General features: G+C 42.5%; 1 protein-coding gene and 1 pseudogene across 1 annotated transcript; both read right to left on the bottom strand.

The window, feature by feature from the left end:
• Window positions 1–878: 878 nt before the first annotated feature.
• Window positions 879–8,601, bottom strand: LOC121539809 (annotated as a pseudogene).
• Window positions 8,602–13,289: 4,688 nt separating this feature from the next.
• LOC121539878 (collectrin) lies at window positions 13,290–15,423 on the bottom strand. The gene is made up of 6 exons (XM_041848525.2): window positions 15,237–15,423; window positions 14,654–14,712; window positions 14,451–14,536; window positions 14,140–14,256; window positions 13,706–13,900; window positions 13,290–13,631 (listed from the first exon to the last, which is right to left on the bottom strand). Exons 1-6 carry the CDS (start codon window positions 15,307–15,309, stop codon window positions 13,499–13,501), a joined length of 663 nt encoding a protein of 220 aa, XP_041704459.1. The 5' UTR covers window positions 15,310–15,423; the 3' UTR covers window positions 13,290–13,498.
• Between the last annotated feature and the right edge of the window lie 6,024 nt (window positions 15,424–21,447).

The following is a 21,447-nucleotide window of genomic DNA, read 5'->3' on the forward strand; positions in this document are numbered from 1 at the left end:
CTGTTTACTATACTATTCATAATTTAACTAAAGAATGATTCATTTGACCACCAATCAATATTTCCCCCAAAAGATCTTGAGATTAAGATAACCTAATTTGCAAATACTATATGTCTCATTTGTACTACTATTGCAAAAAACATTTTTACCGTGTGATGACTACATTTAGCAGAGACCTGGGGCCTTGGCCAAACTGCTGTTTGTTCGTCCCACCAGGCTAACTGTGCTCACCAGGGGAAATGAAATCTTAATCAACCAACCATCTTAATGAGAATTCAATTTGAACTTGAGAAATTTGACAAACAATCTATAGCTCTTTGGGGGGGAAAATGAGGTGTGGAGATTGACCTGGGGCTTATAAGAAGAACAGAGAAGGCCAGTATGAAAATGTATGCACTCACTAACTGTAAGTCGCTCTGGATAAGAGCGTCTGCTAAATATGTAAAATGTAAATGAGAAAGAGGAGTAAAAGAAAACGGAATGACTAGTCTAGGGCCCAATTAGAGAATGGGCCTAACAGTTAGTACATGAAAGAAAGGATGAGTTGAGTTTTTACATTGATACCAAATAAATGATAAAATATGAGGGAAATTATTACCATGACTATGTACAGGTGTGTTTTATACAGTATAAAACACATATATTGCATGGTTCTGACCACTCTGAAACAACATAATGTTGGTTATACACATAAAAAGTAATGAAGAGAAGCATTCTTCTCACACATTGCCCTGCGCTCTTTGCAGGAACATTGAAAATAGTGAAGTGCTGAGATTTTGAGTTATACAATTCTGTATTCAGGTTTGTGGCAGTGCAACACTGCCCACAGAGGTCAAGTCTATGTATTGCATCAATGCATCAACTCTGTCCTGAAGTCCTCATTTTGCAACCTGGGAGAACAGCAGAAGCTCTTCATTCACTAGTTTCATAGTCACTCCTTTAGGAACCAGAACACAGTGCAAACCTGAGAGAAAGCAGAGTTCAGGGTAAGTTATAGTTAAATTGCTTGTCTTGTTATCTCCTTTGGGTGTGAACGGTTTATGCAACATACTTGCCAAATTGCTATACTTCAAAACAGCTGTCATGACATTGTTCGTGGTCAACTCTCATGGTATGGAATCATCGATATCTTTACTCTGTTATGTATGCATTTTAATGACTTTAGGAAGTTAGAGTGGAATTTATGAAGTTATAAATTGGTTTGAGTTTATATACTTTATGGAGGTGTAAAGAACCTAGTCGAATGACGTCTTTGATGTTCCTATGTTCAGCATCAAAGAACGTCATCTTACTGAACTTGAATCCACTGTCTGCCTGAGGACTGAACAAAGACACAATGACAGTGAGTTCCACTACAAACACACTTGACGCCCAGTTACCCAAGCATATGTAACCGGTGTGAAATGGCTCGCTAGTTAGCGGTGCGCGCTAGTAGCGTTTCAATCGGTGACGTCACTCGCTCTGAGAAGTAGTTGTTTCCCTTGCTCTGCAAGGGCCGCGGCTTATGTGGAGCAACGGGTAAGGCGCTTTGAGGGTGACTGTTATCGATGTGTGCAGAGAGTCCCTGGTTCAAGCCCAGGTAGGGGCGAAGAGAGGGACGGAAGCAACACTGTTACACATAAACACAAACATGAAAGAATGGCGCTGCAAAGGACAGCTGCCGTTTTATGGGCTCCTGACCAAATCTGCTATTGCGTGTGTTTTTTGTGCTAATTGTAAATTATTTTGTAGAATGGAGCTGCAACGGATAACTCCTGACCAGTTCTGCTATTTTGTGTGTATTTTTGTGCTGATGATAACTTTTTTTGTACATAATGTTTCAGCCATCGTTTCCTATGACCGAAAACAGCTACTGGACATCAGAACAGCGATCACTAACCTCGATTTGAATGAAGATTTCTACTTCAGCGAGTCAGCGGCGCAGGAAATACTGCTCACCCCAGACCAGGCCCTAGTCCCAGAGACTCGGAAAAGGAAAAGACGGCGTAAGCGAGGCCAGGGTGCGGGCACCCTGTCGAAACTACGTCGGTGAATAAATAATCTGCCTCTATCCTCCGTTCTATTGGCAAACGTACAGTACAGTCACTGGAGAACAAATTGGACGAGCTCTGTTCGAGACTAACCTATCAACGGGACCTGAAGAACTGTAATATCCTATGTTTCTCTGCGTCGTGGCTGAACAAGGACATGGATAATATACATCTAGCTAGTTTTTCTATGCATCGTCAAGACTGTACGGCAGCATCGGGTAAGGTTAGGAGGGGAGGGGTGTGTCTCTTTCAGCTGGTGCACAATCTCTAATAAGGAAGTCTCAAGGTTCTGCTCACCTGAGTTAGAACACCTCATGATAAGCTGTAGACCATACTATACTGAACAAAAATATAAACGCAACATGCAACAATTTAAAAGATTTTACTGAGTTACAGTTCATATAAGGAAATCAGTCAGTTGAAATAAATTCCTTAGGCCCTAATCTATGGATTTGACATGACTGGGAATACAGATATGCATCTGTTGGTCACATATACCTTAAAAAAAAGGTAGGGTCGTGGATCAGAAAACCAGTCAGTATCTGGTGTGACCACCATTTGCCTCATGCAGCGCGACACATCTCCTTCGCATAGAGTTTATCAGGCTGTTGATTGTGGCCTGTGGAATGTTGTCCCACTCCTCTTCAAAGGCTGTGCGAAGTTGCTGGATATTGGCGGAAACTGGAACACGCTGTCATAAACGTTGATCCAGAACATCCCAAACATGCTCTATGGGTGACATGTTTGGTGAGTATTAAGGCCATGGAAGAACTGGGACATTGTCAGCTTCCAGGAATTGTGTACAGATCCTTGCAACATGGGGCAGTGCATGAAACATGAGGTGATGGTGGCGGATGACAGGCACGACAATGGGCCTCAGGATCTCATCACGGTATCTCTGTGCATTTAAAATTGCCATCGATAAAATGCAATTGTGTTCGTTGTCCGTAATTTATGCCTGCCCAAACCATAGCCCCACCACCACCATGGGGCACTCTGTTCACAACGTTGACGTCAGCAAACCGCTCGCCCACATGACACCATACACGTGGTCTGTGGTTGTGAGGCCGGTTGGACATACTGCCAAATTCTCTAAAATGATGTTGGAGCTGGCTTATGGTAGAGAAATGAACATTCAATTTTCTGGCAACAGCTCTGGTGGACATTCCTGCAGTCAGCATGCCAATTGCATGCTCCCTCAAAACTTGAGACATCTGTGGCATTGTGTTGTGTGACAAAACTTCACATTTTAGAGTGGCCTTTTATTGTCCCCAGCACAAGGGGGTGGGTGGATTATCTTGGCAAAGGAGAAATTCTCACTAACAGGGATGTAAACAAGTGTGTGCATAACATAAGCTTTTTGTGCGTACGGACAATTTCTGGTATATTTTATTTTAGCTGAAACATGGGACCAACACGTTTATATTTGTAACGTAGACGCAGGTAGTCAGAAAGCAGGTGCAGTTAGTGAGTTTAATGATAACGAACATGGAATGACACAAAACAAGAGACGTGTCTGACATGGAAACACAAAAAATACTACCTGATGACTGATAACAAAAGAGTACTATATAAGTAATCAAGGAAGTAATGAGGTCCAGGTGTGCGTAATGATGGCTGCCAGGTGTGCGTAAAGGTGGGTTGCCAGGACCGGTGGTTAGTAGACCGGCGAGCGCCGGAGACGGGGGAGTGGAATATTTTTGTTCAGTGTATTTACCAAGAGAGTTTTGATCTATATTATATATCTATTTATGACCACAAATTGATGCTGGCACTAAGGCCACACTCAACAAACTGTATATGACATACAGTGAGGGAAAAAAGTATTTGATCCCCTGCTGATTTTGTACGTTTGCCCACTGTCAAAGAAATGATCAGTCTATAATTTTAATGGTAGGTTTATTTGAACAGTGAGAGACAGAATAACAACAAAAGAATGCAGAAAAACGCATGTAAAAAATGTTATAAATTGATTTGCATTTTAATGAGGGAAATAAGTATTTGACCTCTCTGCAAACATGACTTAGTACTTGGTGGCAAAACCCTTGTTGGCAATCACAGAGGTCAGACGTTTCTTGTAGTTGGCCACCAGGTTTGCACACATCTCAGGAGGGATTTTGTCCCACTCCTCTTTGCAGATCTTCTCCAAATCATTAAGGTTTCGAGGCTGACGTTTGGCAACTCGAACCTTCAGCTCCCTCCACAGATTTTCTATGGGATTAAGGTCTAGAGACTGGCTAGCGAGCCACTCCTTTGTTGCCTTGTGTTTTGGGTCATTGTCATTCTGGAATACCCATCCACGACCCATTTTCAATGCCCTGGCTGAGGGAAAGAGGTTCTCACCCAAGATTTGACGGTACATGGCCCCGTCCATCGTCCCTTTGATGCAGTGAAGTTGTCCTGTCCCCTTAGCAGAAAAACACCCCCAAAGCATAATGTTTCCACCTCCATGTTTGACGGTGGGGATGGTGTTCTTGGGGTCATAGGCAGCATTCCTCCTCCTCTAAACACGGCGAGTTGAGTTGATGCCAAAGAGCTCGATTTTGGTCTCATCTGACCACAACACTTTCACCCAGTTCTCCTCTGAATCATTCAGATGTTCATTGGCAAACTTCAGACGGGCATGTATATGTGCTTTCTTGAGCAGGGGGACCTTGCGGGCGCTGCAGGATTTCAGTCCTTCACGGCGTAGTGTGTTACCAATTGTTTTCTTGGTGACTATAGTCCCAGCTGCCTTGAGATCATTGACAAGATCCTCCCGTGTAGTTCTGGGCTGATTCCTCACCGTTCTCATGATCATTGCAACTCCACGAGGTGAAATCTTGCATGGAGCCCCAGGCCGAGGGAGATTGACAGTTATTTTGTGTTTCTTCCATTTGCGGATAATCGCACCAACTGTTGTCACCTTCTCACCAAGCTGCTTGGCAATGGTCTTGTAGCCCATTCCAGCCTTGTGTAGGTCTACAATCTTGTCCCTGACATCCTTGGAGAGCTGTTTGGTCTTGGCCATGGTGGAGCGTTTGGAATCTGATTGATTGATTGCTTCTGTGGACAGGTGTCTTTTATACAGGTAACAAGCTGAGATTAGGAGCACCCCCTTTAAGAGTGTGCTCCTAATCTCAGCTTGTTACCTGTATAAAAGACACCTGGGAGCCAGAAATCTTTCTGATTGAGAGGGGGTCAAATACTTATTTCTCTCATTAAAATGCAAATCAATTTATAACATTTTTGACATGCGTTGCAAACGCCATGCTCTACCAACTGAGCTACATCCCTGCCGGCCATTCCCTCCCCTACCCTGGACGACGCTTGGCCAATTGTGCGCCGCCCCATGGGTCTCCCGGTCGCGGCCGGCTACAACAGAGCCTGGATTCGAACCAGGATCTCTAGTGGCCTTAGACCACTGCGCCACTCAAGGAAACAAAACTATGCATCACATTTACTCCACACACAGAAACGGTTACAAAGCTCTTTCGCCCTCCATTTGGCAAATCTGACCATAACTCAATGCCCCCGCTATGACCTCCGCAAGCCATCAAACAGGCAAAGCGTCAATACAGGACTAAGATTGAATCCTACTACGCCGGCTCTGATACTCGTCGGTTGTGGCAGGGTTTGCAAACTATCACGAATTACAAAAGGAAACCCAGCCACGAGCTGCCCAGTAACCTGAGCCTACCAGACGAGCTAAATGCCTTGTATGCCTGCATCGAGGTAAGCAACACTGAACCATGCATGATACAAGAGCACCAGCTATTCCGGACGACTGTGTGATCATGCACTACGTAGCCAATGTGAGTAAGACCTTTAAACAGGTTAACAATCACAAGACCAGACGGATTACCAGGACGCATACTCAGAGCATGCACTGACCAGTGGCAAGTGTCTGTAATACCTACATGTTTTAAGCAGACCACCATAGTCCCTGTGCCCAAGAATGCCAAGGGAATCTGTCTAAATGACTATCGCCCTGTAGCACTCACATCTGTAGCCCTGAAATGCTTTGAAAGGCTGGTCATGTCTCACATCAACACCATCATCCCAGACACCCTGGACCCACTACTTTGCATACCGCCCCGAACAGATCCACAGATAACGCAATCTCTATTGCACTCCACACTGCCCTCTCCCACCTGGACATGGACCCTGGGACTGAACACCTCCCTCTGCAACTGGATCCTGAACTTCCTGACGGGCCACCCCTAGGGGGTGAGGGTAGGCAACAACACATCCGCCACGCTGACCCTCAACACGGGGGCCCCTCAGGGATGCGTGCTTAGTCCCCTCCTGTACTCCCTGTTCACCAATGACTGCGTGGCCACACATGACTCCAACAACATCATTAAGTTTGCTGACGACACGACGGTGGTAGGCCTGATCACCGACGATGATGAGACAGCCTATAGCAGGGTTCTTCAATTCCGGTCCTGGAGGGCCGAAACACCTCTGTTTTTCATCCTCTCCTTCTAATCAGGGGCTAATTCAGACCTGGGACACCAGGTGAGTGCAATTAACTACCAGGTAGAAATAAAAAACAGAAGTGTTTCGGCCCTCCAGGACCGGAATTGAAGAACCCTGGCCTATAGGTAGTGTGGTGCCAGGACAACAACCTCTCCCTCAATGTCAGCAAGACAAAGGAGCTGATCGTGAACTACAGGAAACAGAGGGCAAAACACGCCCCCATTCATATCGACAGGGTTGTAGTGGAGCGGGTGGAGAGCTTCAAGTTCCTAAGTGTCCACATCACTAAGGATCTATCATGGTCCACACCCACCAACAGAGTCGTGAAGAGGGCACGACAATGCCTCTTCCCCCTCAGGAGACTGAAAAGATTTGGCATGGGTCCTCAGATCCTCAAAAAGTTATACAGCTGCACCATTGAGAGCATCTTGACTGGCTGCATCACCGCTTGGTATTGCAACTGCTTGGCATCCGACCTCAAGGCCCTATGGAGGGTAGTGCGTATGGCCCAGTACATCACTGGGGCCGAGCTCCCTGCCATCCAGGACCTGTATACCAGGCAGTGTCAGAGGAAGGCCTTAAATATTGTCAAAGACTCCAGCCACCCAAGTCATAGACTGTTCTCTCTGCTATCGCACGGCAAGCGGTACTGATGCACCAAGTCTGGAACCAACAGGACCTTGAACAGCTTCTACCCCCAAGCCATAAGACTGCTAAATAGTTAGCTAAATAGTTAACCAAATAGCTAACCGGACTATCTGCATTGACCCTTTTTGCACTAACTTTTGACTCATCACATACCCTTGTGCTACTGTTTTTTATCTACATGTATCCTGTTGCCTAGTCACCTTATTCGTAGTTCTATGTACATATCTACCTCAATTACCCCGTACCCCTGCACATCGACCCAGTACTGGTACCCTGTGCCTATATAGCCAAGTTATCGTTACTCATTGTGTTTTTATTATTACTTTTATTATGATGTGTTATTACTTTTCTCAATTTTCTCTCTCTCTGCATTGTTGGGAAGGGCCCGTAATTAAGCATTTCACTGTTAGTCTATACCTGTTGTTTATGAAGCATGTGACTAATAAAATTTGATTTGATTTGAAACACACAAACACACACTTCCATTCTCCAACTAACAGTATTTGTGTTGAAGACAGAAGAATCGTCCAGGACCGGTGGCAGTGGTCGTATAATCTCAAATTCAGACACTTTGACCCCGGTTATATTTCCTTGAAGGAAATGTATAGGTTGAGATTGAAGAGGGACAACAGCTGATTGGCTCCACCCACCTCCCCTGTGCTGAGGAATAGAAAGAACATTTAAATAATTTACAATGCTGGCATGTTATTTCAAAGAATCACCAATCTAGAGGCTAAAAACAGAAATGACCATTGTCTAAACAAGTTTTACATAGATATTTAATCAGATTATAAAATAAAATAGCATGCAGTTGATCCCAATGTGAACTAACTGTGATGCCACTCCAATCTGGATCCCCTGGTCATGTAGAGAAGTCAGTATGTCCAATGTTTCTGAGTACAGTTTGATTTTCTCCCCTCTTGCATCCAACACCACTCCCTGTAGGGAAAGACACGTGATATTATAAAAAATCTGAAAAGACATGGCTGAAATGTGATGTGTGTAAAGGTTGCAGAGGATTTAGAGAAGGACATAGCCTAAAGCCATCACTAGCTTGCTACTCATCAATCAATTTTCACGATTTTTGACCAGGAAACTCACACTTTGTGAAATGGTGGGTCCACATGGGTATCTAACCAGAAGGGCCAAAGAGTATAATCTGAGATAGGGAGAAAACAAAAACAGAGCAGATGAGATGGAGGATGACAGGTACAGAAACAGACTGAAACACATGACAGTTAGCTAGACAAACTACTTTAGCTGTGACTGTCTTGTTTTTCTGCTCTGGTTTTAGCTAGGTACGATATTTGTCAGTGTTCTTTCTCTTTAACTTTATTGAACATAGCTAGCTAACTAGCTACATGGCTATCTAATGTTAGCTAGCTAGCTACGGTAAGTTATAGCTAGTTAGCTAGCTTTTCAATTTACCCTGGTCAAAAACAACAAACTTTGGTTTAGACATAGCTAGCTATTTCCTGAGTTAAGCAGTACATTTTTCAATTATCTATTAGCGAAATTCTCATAATAATCCTCAAAACGATTGAATCATCAAAATTGTAGGACTAGCTAGCTAGCTAGCTAGCTAACACTGTCAATTTCCAGTGTGGTTGTTGTGGTGTTCTCAAACAATCACAGAAGCTTTCCCTTTGTAGCATGTTGTCGTTTCTGGTGAGGGATCAAAGGCACTTGAGTAGAAAACTTGAGTTCGTTGCAAGCTGCATTAGAGTTGCTGATGCTACATTTGATTTAAAAAAATAAAAGGACCTTGTGTGTTCCACTACCAGAGCTGGAACTAATAGAAGACCTACCCATTAGAGAGATTTGAGGAAGATAAGAGCCACCCATTTAGCCATTTAATTATTACTGAGGAACTGGGTTGGGACAGGATGTAAAATTCAAATCATTTTACATTTGACCCCACATCTACCCCATACAGTGCCTTGCAAAAGTATTCATCCCCCTTGGCATTTATCCTATTTTGTTGCATTACAACCTGTATTTTAAATGGATTTTTATTTGGATTTCATATAATGGACATACACAAAATAGTCCAAATTGGTGAAGTGAAATGAAAAGAATAACTTGTTTCAAAAAATTAAAAACATAAATAACGGAAAAGTGGTGCGTGCATATGTATTCACCCCCTTTGCTATGAAGCCCCTAAATAAGATCTGGTGCAACCAATTACCTTCAAAAGTCACATAATTAGTTAAATAAAGTCCACCTGTGTGCAATCTAAGTGTCAAATGATCTGTCACATGATCTCAGTATATATACACCTGTTCTGAAAGGCCCCAGAGTAATTTTTTATGTTTAATTGTACCTTTATTTAACTAGGCAAGTCAGTTAAGAACAAATTCATATTTACAATGACGGCCTACAGAAACACATTCAGTCAGTGCCTGCAATTACACATGCATACAGTGGCTTGCAAAAGTATTCACCACCCTTGGCATTTTTCCTATTTTGTTGCCTTACAACCTGGAATTAAATTTGATTTACACAACATGCCTACCACTTTGAAGATGCAACATATTTTTTGTTGCATTTCCTCTGATTCACACAATAGATTTTCATAATAAACGATATAAAATCAAAATGCGTGCTCTTTAAGCAAGGGGCACCACAAAGCAAGCGGCACCATGAAGACCAAGGAGCTCTCCAAACAGGTCAGGGACAAAGTTGTGGAGAAGTACAGATCAGGGTTGGGTTATAAAGAAAATATCAGAAACTTTGAACATCCCACGGAGCACCATTAAATCCATTATTAAAAAATTTAAAGAATATGGCACCACAACAAACCTGCCAAGAGAGGGTCGCCCACCAAAACTCATGGACCAGGCAAGGAGGGCATTAATCAGAGGCAACAAAGAGACCAAAGATAACCCTGAAGGAGCTGCAAAGCTCCACAGTGGAGATTAGAGTATCTGTCCATAGGACCACTTTAAGCCGTACACTCAACAGAGCTAGGCTTTACGGAAGAGTGGCCAGAAAAAAAGCCATTGCTTAAAGAAAAAAATAAGCAAACACGTTTGGTGTTCGCCAAAAGCCATGTAGGAGACTCCCCAAACATATGGAAGAAGGTATTCTGGTCAGATGAGACTAAAATTGAGCTTTCTGGCCATCAAGGAAAACGCTATGTCTGGCGCAAACCCAACACCACTCATCACCCCGAGAACACCATCCCCACAGTGAAGCATGGAAGTGGCAGCATCATGCTGTGGGGATGTTTTTCATCGGCAGGGACTGGGAAACTGGTCAGAATTGAAGGAATGATGGATGGTGTTAAATACAGGGAAATTCTTGAGGGAAACCTATTTCAGTCTTCCAGAGATTTGAGACTGGGACGGAGGGTCACCTTCCAGCAGGAAAATGACCCTAAGCATACTGCTAAAGCAACACTTGAGTGGTTTAGGGGGAAATGTCATGGAAATGTCATGGAATGGCCTAGTCAAAGCCCAGACCTCAATCCAATTGAGAATCTGTGGTATGACTTAAAGATTGCTGTACACCAGCGGAACCCATCCAACTTGAAGGAGCTGGAGCAGTTTTGCCTTGAAGAATGGGCAAAAATCCCAGTGGCTAGATGTGCCAAGCTTATAGAGACATACCCCAAGAGACTTGCAGCTGTAATTGCTGCAAACTGTGGCTCTACAAAGTATTGACTTTGGGGGGGTGAATAGTTATGCACGCTCAAGTTTTCTGTTTTTTGGTCTTATTTCTTGTTTGTTTCACAATAAAAAATATGTATATCTTCAAAGTGGTAGGCATGTTGTGTAAATCAAATTTAATTCCAGGTTGTAAGGCAACAAAATAGGAAAAATCCCAAGGGGGATGAATACTTTCGCAAGCCACTGTTCCATCATGCGTGTCCATAATCATTTTCCATGCTGTAGCTGAATAAAGAGGTAGTCCTTAATGAAGTTTAACCTGCTTTAATCTCAATAGACTAGAGAGGTTGGAAGAGAGGTTCCGCAATAGCTAAGGAGGAGACATATACACTGCTCAAAAAAATTAAGGAAACACTTAAACAACACAATGTAACTCCAAGTCAATCACACTTCTGTGAAATCAAACTGTCCACTTAGGAAGCAACACTGATTGACAATACATTTCACATGCTGTTGTGCAAATGGAATAGACAACAGACTCCATGAGGGTGGTATGAGGGCCCGACGTCCACAGGTGGGGGTTGTGCTTACAGCCCAACACCGTGCAGGACGTTTGGCATTTTCCAGAGAACACCAAGATTGGCAAATTCGCCACTGGCGCCCTGTGCTCTTCACAGATGAAAGCAGGTTCACACTGAGCACATGTGACAGACGTGACAGAGTCTGGAGACGCCGTGGAGAACGTTCTGCTGCCTGCAACATCCTCCAACATGACCGGTTTGGCGGTGGGTCAGTCATGGTGTGGGGTGGCATTTCTTTGGGGGGCCGCACAGCCCTCCATGTGCTTGCTAGAGGTAGCCTGACTGCCATTAGGTACCGAGATGAGATCCTCAGACCCCTTGTGAGACCATATGCTGGTGCGGTTGGCCCTGGGTTCCTCCTAATGCAAGACAATGCTAGACCTCATGTGGCTGGAGTGTGTCAGCAGTTCCTGCAAGAGGAAGGCATTGATGCTATGGACCGCCCGTTCCCCAGACCTGAATCGAATTGAGCACATCTGGGACATCATGTCTCGCTCCATCCACCAACGCCACGTTGCACCACAGACTGTCCAGGAGTTGGCGGATGCTTTAGTCCAGGTCTGGGAGGAGATCCCTCAGGAGACCATCCGCCACCTCATCAGGAGCATGCCCAGGCGTTGTAGTGAGGTCATACAGGCACGTGGAGGCCACACACACTACTGAGCCTCATTTTGACTTGTTTTAAGGACATTACATCAAAGTTGGATCAGCCTGTAGTGTGGTTTTCCACTTTAATTTTGAGGGTGACTCCAAATCCAGACCTCCATGGGTTGATACATTTGATTTCCATTGATCATATTTGTGTGATTTTGTTGTCAGCACATTCAACTATGTAAAGAAAAAAGTATTTAATAAGATTATTTCATTCATTCAGATGTAGGATGTGTTATTTTAGTGTTCCCTTTATTTTTTTGAGCAGTGTATATCTAAATGACAGTTTGTTTGCATTTCCTCTGATTCACACAATATATTTTCATAATAAACAATATATAAAATCAAAATGGGTGCTCTTTAAAACAATGACTGGAAATTTACAAATTCAAAAAGAAAATAGACATTTAAACCCATCTGTTCAGGTCTTCTTCTCCAGTTGATCACATTGTGCAAAACAAAGCAGTAAAAAAACTTTAATAGGTGGTTAACACTTAACTAGATACTGGAATTACCAAAGACATTACATCAGTCATTTCTTAGTTACATGTAAATCAATTATCATGGTGTTTCTCCTCCCTATCAGATACATTAATTGATCTGTGCCTCTCTGTTGCTACATTTGTATTATTTTCAGATTTTTGATTGAGAAGAAGTACTCATGATTTATAAGTGAACAAGATCACTGTTTATTAAGGGATTCTATTATTTGACCATTTGAAATATACATTAAAATTGTTGACAAGATGCCACGTACTCGGTTTGAAGAAATGCTTAACTAAAGAAATTGATAAAACAGAACTGAAAGGTTTGTTTGCAATACCCTACCCCAAAAGCTGTTCTTTTTACTTACAGTGAGCTCCAAAGGTATTGGGACAGTGACACATTTGTGGTTGTTTGGCTCTTTACTCCAGCACTTTGGATTTGAAATGATACAAGGACTATGAGGTTAAAGTGCAGCCTGTCAGCTTTAATTTGAGGGTATTTTCATCATATCGAGTGATCCATTTAGAAATTACAGCACTTTTTGTACATAGTCCCCCCCATTTTAGGGGACCAAAAGTATTGGGACAAATTCACTTATACGTATGTGTATTATTAAAAGTAGTCCAAAGTTTAGTATTTGGTCCCATATTCCTAGCACGCAATGATTACATCAAGATTGTGAGTTTACAAACTTGTTGGATGCATTTGCTGTTTTGTTTGGTTGTGTTTCAGATTATTTTGTACCCAATAGAAATGATAGCATCCACATTAATGTAGAAGTGTTTAGAAATATATTCTATTCTTATTTACAATAAAAGTGACTCCAAAGTGCTGGAGTACAGAGCCAAAACAACAAAACATTTGTCACTGTCCCAATACTTTTGGAGCTCACAGAGTCTGTTTTTATGAAATCTCATAGCTGCTGCAGTTTTAAACTGTAGACACAGTGCATAAAAGTCTCTTTGTAGTGGTTTTTCACGTCTCTTAGCCCATCCTGTGCTTGCTTGGCAGCATTTTACAGGGGAAGCCTTTACAGCTTTGTGAAGCGATCATCATCTGTGAATCCTCTATTGTAGCTGCCATCCAGGATGTTGCCATTCTCCACTCCTTTCATCTGCCTGTCCTCTTCATCCTGTCCATCCTCCACAATCCCTTTCTCTTTCCTAGGTTAGAATGACCCATAGTTCAATAACCAAACACATCATTATCAACAGAGAGACTGAAGTGGTGGACTCACCGTCTCTTTTGAAGCAGAGAGGATACGAGCATGACGATGATTCCAGCACACACAGCCCCTATGACCACTCCGAACACGATGAGCCAGGGAGGGGTGTTAGGGTTGACTGGCTCCACCAGCGTGGGGTCGATGCCCAGAAATTCCAGGGTCCTATCTGTCAGGAGGAAGGCGTTGTTGATGCGATTCCTTGACATGCTGTTGGACATAGAATGGGTTACTTTAGGTCCAGTTTGTACATCTCACCTTTTACAGGTCTCTGAATCTGTGTAAATACCACTTGCCTTGTGGTTCAGATTGTAAGCATAATATATATTTTCTGTTTTATCCATCAGATACTCAGGTGGCTGTTTATGTTCACCTTTTTACTTCAGAGTTCAGTTCATCTACAGGTGTAAACCAGGATATTTTCCTTTTAAAGTAGACCACAACATTACCTCACAGCTTTCTCCACATCTGCCTTAGGAATAAGCATGGCGGCGTTGTCTGGTGATGTCACCACAAACCAGAAGGACACCCTCGGAGTCTGATCACACACGATAATGTTGTCGACACTGGAAAAGTCCCATAAACATCATAATGCCATAAATGCCATGTTGTCATTATTACACAATACACTAGGAAGACAGTCATAACATATGCACACAGGAATGCTGGAAATGAACCTTTGCAGGAAGTGAAAAAACATTATACTGTACTATACTGTGCTTTGAATTCAGTTTAAATAAATGGCACAAGATTTTCTTACTTGTAAGTTTCCGTTTCATAGTACCTCCTCATGGCAAAGGCCATAGTTGCTCGGAAAAGGAACATTTCATTTTCATTCCATTCATACTGCAGACAAAATAAAGAAATGTCATTACCAAGAACAATGTAGTTCTAAATGTTGTATTTAAAACTTTTCATATAGGACCCATGATATGAGAGAATGCTTGTAAGCATAGTACGTACAGCCTGATTTCCCAAAGCTGTTTTTATGCTGATTCGCACCATGTAGCCATTTGATGCATCTACAGAGAGAATAAGAGTTATCTTGATGAGTGATTCTCTCACCCATCTCAAACACATTTGAATAATCTTTGGATTCATCATGAAACATTGAGAGTACAAGAAAACACATTTTTTTTTAGAGGTCACAAACATGTGGGCTTGAATCACATGGGTTGATAGATACAAATAGTAAAACTAAAAAAGAAACAGGACAACAATGAAACCAACAGTAAATAGAACACCCCTCACAAAGTGTTCTTCATACCGTCCTGATAAAGAACTATCTGGACAACCATACAGTATTTACTGTGTGTCCACTCAAACATTCACTGTTGAACTAGAAACCTCTGTGTACGTACATGACAATGCAAAAACAACAGAACAACATCAAAGACCATTTAAATCACAATAAGAAGTTGTAACTGTACAATTTGTAACACTAATATAAACTAAAGAATGACAACCAACCAAACACAAATCCATGAAAACAAGTAGAAATGGTGAGGACATAAGCGTCCTCTTTAGACCAATCCAAGTAACTCACTAGGCTGGCAGAGGGTTTGTGCTAGGGCAGGTGCCCCCGCCAGGTAGAGCAGAACCAGGATCCTCACCAACATCCTCTATGGATAAGAACACAACTAAGACAGAATCTGCTGTGCTGATGGCTCAGTCAAAGTCCCAGTGGTCAGACATTAAATGAGGAGAACGAAGTCAACAATTGAACTGGAATCAAACAGGGGGTGGCCACTATGGTTTAATGGTTAAACTATGACACAGCTGCTAGCTCCCTGCCCACCTTTTAAAAAAGTGAACAGCCCTATAACAGTCATCCCCAGCAGTGCAGTTAGCCTGCCCAGAGAGATAATAATACAGCAACAGTAATGTGTGCGCAGCAGTGAAAGCACTAGGTACTGTTTGTCCAAGCCTCAGAGAAGTGGAAGAGGTTTGAAAGTGTGAGAGGGAGGCAGATGTCATGAATATAAACACACATACCCAGTCTGCTTCTGTTTACCCAGTGGGCCTGCTGTACAGTATATATGCCACCTTTCTGTTTGCCTTGCTTGTAGCTTTTCAGTTCCAGTAGCAACCCCTGGCTATCATTTCCTTATACTTGTTTATTTGTGTCCATGTTAGGGTGTAAGGGGTATTTGGCCAGACACAGGAATATATTTGACATTCATTAATGAAACAATATATCCTAGTTAACAAACCACGCTTAGGAAGTTTGTAGAACAGTATGAAAAATGTATACACTCACTAACTGTAAGTCGCTCTGGATAAGAGCGTCTGCTAAATGACTAAAATGTAAAATGTAGAAACTATGAACATATTTGTACTACTTTTCGCAACCAGGGAGCTGACACCTTCAGACTTACGCTCCGCCACAGGTCACAGAGAGGTCAAGGAAGATAGCACTTCTCTTCTGGTTGTTAATAGTTAATACCTTTTATATGAGTGTCAGTGTATGTCCCAAATGTCATTCTATCCTCTACATAGTGCACTACTTTTGACCAGAGCCCTATAGGGAATAGGGTACCATTTGGGAAACACCCTCCGTATCTGTCTTAGGAATTCTTCTACAGTGCCATGAAGGTATACCTAGAGTAACATGACACTTTTACGATTCAGGCAAAGTGTTATGATTAACCATTCACACTCCCCTGGATACATTACCTATAATGTGGTACATGTTTCACCAGTGAAGGTTTTTGTCAACACCATCTTTAGTTCAATAATTGATTGTTCATGAGAAACATGGGTTTACACATTACACTTGGTCTACCTGTCAAGGATCTACTGATTGCCGGCTATAAACAACAATTAGCTTCAAACTGTTAAATATTTAGTGTTTATTTTTTAAGTGAAAAATAATGATTTTATGAATATCGCTAGCTACAACAGAAAATCATTGTGGATACAATTTGTATGTCTCTGCATCCAGTATGAAGGAAGTTAGAGGTAGTTTCATGAGCCAATGCTAACTAGCGTCTACAGAAGTCTAGACTAGAAGTCTACAGGAACAGTAAGCATGCCAGCTGTTCCTGTTCATCCGACTCTGGTGAAGTAGATAAAGGGCAGTCATTGGCGCTAATTACAGGGTCATCATTACTTCCTGATTTGGCCTTGTTTTTCTGCTTGGTCTTTAATAAGTGCAGTGGCCATGACTGAAGCCAAACGTGGGTTGTCTTGGAGGGGTGGTTTAATGTGGGTGTCTCTTGTGTGTATATTCACATGTGGCAAGAGTTTGTACATTCACTCTGCCAAAACAGTACAGTCACTCAACCTTCTAGATAACTAGAAACAGTCTATCCAGTTCTTGTGTCTTGAAGTCGTCTAGGCTAGCTAGTGCTAGCCAACTTCTTTCGCCAATTAGCTTCAGCCGGCTGTTGTGCGGCTGTGGCAAAATTGGTTTGAAATTGGATAGTGTAATCTCTGGTGCTAATTATGGGCCATCAATAAATTACACAATGTAAATGGGACAATATTTTCATGGTGGACACATTTAGTTGAATCATGAAGTGCTTTCAATATTTGTATATGAATTTCTATACAGTGAGGGAAAAACGTATTTGATCCCCTGCTGATTTTGTATGTTTGCCCACTGACAAAGACATGATCAGTCTATAATTTTAATGGTAGGTTTATTTGAACAGTGAGAGACAGAATAACAACAAAAAAATCAAGAAAAACGCATGTCAAAAATGTTATAAATTGATTTGCATTTTAATGAGGGAAATAAGTATTTGACCCCTCTGCAAAACATGACTTAGTACTTGGTGGCAAAACCCTTGTTGGCAATCACAGAGGTCAGACGTTTCTTGTAGTTGGCTACCAGGTTTGCACACATCTCAGGAGGGATTTTGTCCCACTCCTCTTTGCAGATCTTCTCCAAGTCATTAAGGTTTCGAGGCTGACGTTTGGCAACTCGAACCTTCAGCTCCCTCCACAGATTTTTCTATGGGATTAAGGTCTGGAGACTGGCTAGGCCACTCCAGGACCTTAATGTGCTTCTTCTTGAGCCACTTTTTTGTTGCCTTGGCCGTGTGTTTTGGGTCATTATCATGCTGGAATACCCATCCACGACACATTTTCAATGCCCTGGCTGAGAGAAGGAGGTTCTCACCCAAGATTTGATGGTACATGGCCCCGTCCATCGTCCCTTTGATGCGGTGAAGTTGTCCTGTCCCAAAGCATAATGTTTCCACCTCCAAGTTTGACGGTGGGGATGGTGTTCTTGGGGTCATAGGCAGCATTCCTCCTCCTCCAAACATGGCGAGTTGAGTTGATGCAAAAGAGCTAGATTTTTTCTGTCCACAACACTTTCACCCAGTTCTCCTCTGAATCTTTCAGATGTTCATTGGCAAACTTCAGACAGGCCTGTATATGTGCTTTCTTGAGCAGGGGGACCTTGCGGGCACTGCAGGATTTCAGTCCTTCACGGCGTAGTGTGTTACCAATTGTTTTCTTGGTGACTATGGTCCCAGCTGCCGTGAGATCATTGACAAGATCCTCCCGTGTAGTTCTGGGCTGATTCCTCACCGTTCTCATGATCATTGCAACTCCACGAGGTGAGATCTTGCATGGAGCCCCAGGCCGAGGGAGATTGACAGTTATTTTGTGTTTCTTCCATTTGCGAATAATCACACCAACTGTTGTCACCTTCTCACCAAGCTGCTTGGCGATGGTCTTGTAGCCCATTCCAGCCTTGTGTAGGTCTACAATCTTGTCCCTGACATCCTTGGAGAGCTCTTTGGTCTTGGCCATGGTGGAGCATTTGGAATCTGATTGATTGATTGCTTCTGTGGACAGGTGTCTTTTATACAGGTAACAAACTGAGATTAGGAGCACTCCCTTTAAGAGTGTGCTCCTAATCTCAGCTCGTTACCTGTATAAAAGACACCTGGGAGCCAGAAATCTTTCTGATTGAGAGGGGGTCAATCATTAAAATGCAAATCAATTTATAACATTTTTTACATGCATTTTTCTGGATTTTTTTGTTGTTATTCTGTCTCTCACTGTTCAAATAAACCTACCATTAAAATTATAGACTGATCATTTCTTTGTCAGTGGGCAAACGTACAAAATCAGCAGGGGATCAAATATTTTTTTCCCTCACTGTATATCTCTTAAGACTAAGCAATTAGCCTACTAAAATGTTTATCTGACTCCATAAAGATAATTAAAATATACAACCAAGCATTAGGCAATGAGTTGACGTTGACTAGCAAGAATTGGTCTGAGAATTGTCTATATCAAAGGCAGATATTTAATTAACTTTGTACAATGAATGGATTCATATAGAAGGCGTAAAGCTTAAGTTATAAGCATTAACAAGCATTACAAGAAATTATTCAAACCATATAGATTCTAAGGTTAACTTACAAGACAACGCATAAACAAAGAGATGCCTGCTAGGCTAGACGCCTAGGAAATGAGAATGTATCATACAACCTTCCTTATGGACTGGATACAGGATAAGAGAGAGAACAAAGGCATTTAATTCCATTTATAACATCTGAAGGTGTAACTCTTTCAACCCAAAACCAACCACCATTGACCAATCAAACGATACCAAGTTTACAGAGTAACCTGACCACCAGGCCTCCACATGGTGTCACAGCATCTAAAGGCTGTGTGGGGGAAGAGACCAATGTAAATAAGGCAGAATTCCTGAGAGGACCTTAAAAACCCTTTGCATAGAGGAATTCACCCTGTACATATACAAGTTACCACAGAGCTCATACATATACAGTGGGGAGAACAAGTATTTGAAACACTGCCGATTTTGCAGGTTTTCCTACTTACAAAGCATGTAGAGGTCTGTAATTTTTATCATAGGTACACTTCAACTGTGAGAGACGGAATCTAAAACAAAAATCCAGAAAATCACATTGTATGATTTTTAAGTAATTAATTTGCATTTTATTGCATGACATAAGTATTTGATCACCTACCAACCAGTAAGAATTCCGGCTCTCACAGACCTGTTAGTTTTTCTTTAAGAAGCCCTCCTGTTCTCCACTCATTACCTGTATTAACTGCACCTGTTTGAACTCGTTACCTGTATAAAAGACACCTGTCCATACACTCAATCAAACAGACTCCAACCTCTCCACAATGGCCAAGACCAGAGAGCTGCGTAAGGACATCAGGGATAAAATTGTAGACCTGCACAAGGCTGGGATGGGCTACAGGACAATAGGCAAGCAGCTTGGTGAGAAGGCAACAACTGTTGGCGCAATTATTAGAAAATGGAAGAAGTTCAAGATGACGGTCAATCACCCTCTGTCTGGGGCTCCATGCAAGATCTCACCCCGTGGGGCATCAATGATCATGAGGAAGGTGAGGGATCAGCCCAGAACTACACGGCAGGACCTGGTCAATGACCTGAAGAGAACTGGGACCACAGTCTCAAAGAAAACCATTAGTAACACACTACGCCGTCATGGATTAAAATCCTGCAGCGCACGCAAGGTCCCCCTGCTCAAGCCAGCGCATGTCCAGGCCCGTCTGAAGTTTGCCAATGACCATCTGGATGATCCAGAAGAGGAATGGGAGAAGGTCATGTGGTCTGATGAGACAAAAATATAGCTTTTTGGTCTAAACTCCACTCACCGTGTTTGGAGGAAGAAGAAGGATGAGTACAACCCCAAGAACACCATCCCAACCATGAAGCATGGAGGTGGAAACATCATTCTTTGGGGATGCTTTTCTGCAAAGGGGACAGGACGACTGCACCGTATTGAGGGGAGGATGGATGGGGCCATGTATCGCGAGATCTTGGCCAACAACCTCCTTCCCTCAGTAAGAGCATTGAAGATGGGTCGTGGCTGGGTCTTCCAGCATGACAACGACCCTAAACACACAGCCAGGGCAACTAAGGAGTGGCTCCGTAAGAAGCATCACAAGGTCCTGGAGTGGCCTAGCCAGTCTCCAGACCTGAACCCAATAGAAAATCTTTGGAGGGAGCTGAAAGTCCGTATTGCCCAGCGACATCCCCGAAACCTGAAGGATCTGGAGAAGGTCTGTATGGAGGAGTGGGCAAAAATCCCTGCTACAGTGTGTGCAAACCTGGTCAAGACCTACAGGAAACATATGATCTCTGTAATTGCAAACAAAGGTTTCTGTAACAAATATTAAGTTCTGCTTTTCTGATGTATCAAATACTTATGTCATGCAATAAAATGCAAATTAATTACTTAATAATAATACAATGTGATTTTCTGGATTGTTGTTTTAGATTCCGTCTCTCACAGTTGAAGTGTACCTATGATAAAAATTACAGACCTCTACATGCTTTGTAAGTAGGAAAACCTGCAAAATCGGCAGTGTATCAAATACTTGTTCTCCCCACTGTATATAGATAGCTTCAGAGTCCTCTTTAGGGGACAAGTTGCAGATATATACCAGACGTGAATACTATAACATTATTCTATCACATTCAATAGTCGGTCCTCTGGATACTGTAACAGAGATACATTTTGGCCCCTCAGAGGAGGAAGGGCTGACTAGTCCTTAGGCATTGTCCTTTGTGCTTTCCTTGTGTTCCTGTACATGGGCAGCCTGTGTCCAACTCAGGAAGAAACGGCCCACACCACATGAGAGTCCCTTCTTGAGTCTTCAGTCCAATTTATGTTACCCAACTTCTAGTCTTGGGCCCATGACATCAGGAGTGTCTTCCGGGGGATCATTGACAATGCACTTTATACATGCAAATGTCCCTAGGTACATATTCCTTCAACCAAGCTCAATAA

Source organism: Coregonus clupeaformis, chromosome 26 (genome assembly GCF_020615455.1).
Source record: "Coregonus clupeaformis isolate EN_2021a chromosome 26, ASM2061545v1, whole genome shotgun sequence".
Taxonomy (NCBI): Eukaryota; Metazoa; Chordata; class Actinopteri; order Salmoniformes; family Salmonidae; genus Coregonus; species Coregonus clupeaformis.

What these genes read in the sequence shown, in the direction of transcription:
- LOC121539878 (XM_041848525.2), bottom strand. Translation starts at nt 15,309, where the DNA reads ATGTTGGTGAGGATCCTGGTTCTGCTCTACCTGGCGGGGGCACCTGCC. An exon ending in ACAAACCCTCTGCCAGCCTA is followed by an intron (nt 14,713 to 15,236) that starts GTGAGTTACTTG and finishes TTCTCTCTGTAG; the next exon opens with ATGCATCAAATGGCTACATG. An exon ending in TCTCTGCTTCAAAAGAGACG is followed by an intron (nt 13,632 to 13,705) that starts GTGAGTCCACCA and finishes ATTCTAACCTAG; the next exon opens with GAAAGAGAAAGGGATTGTGG.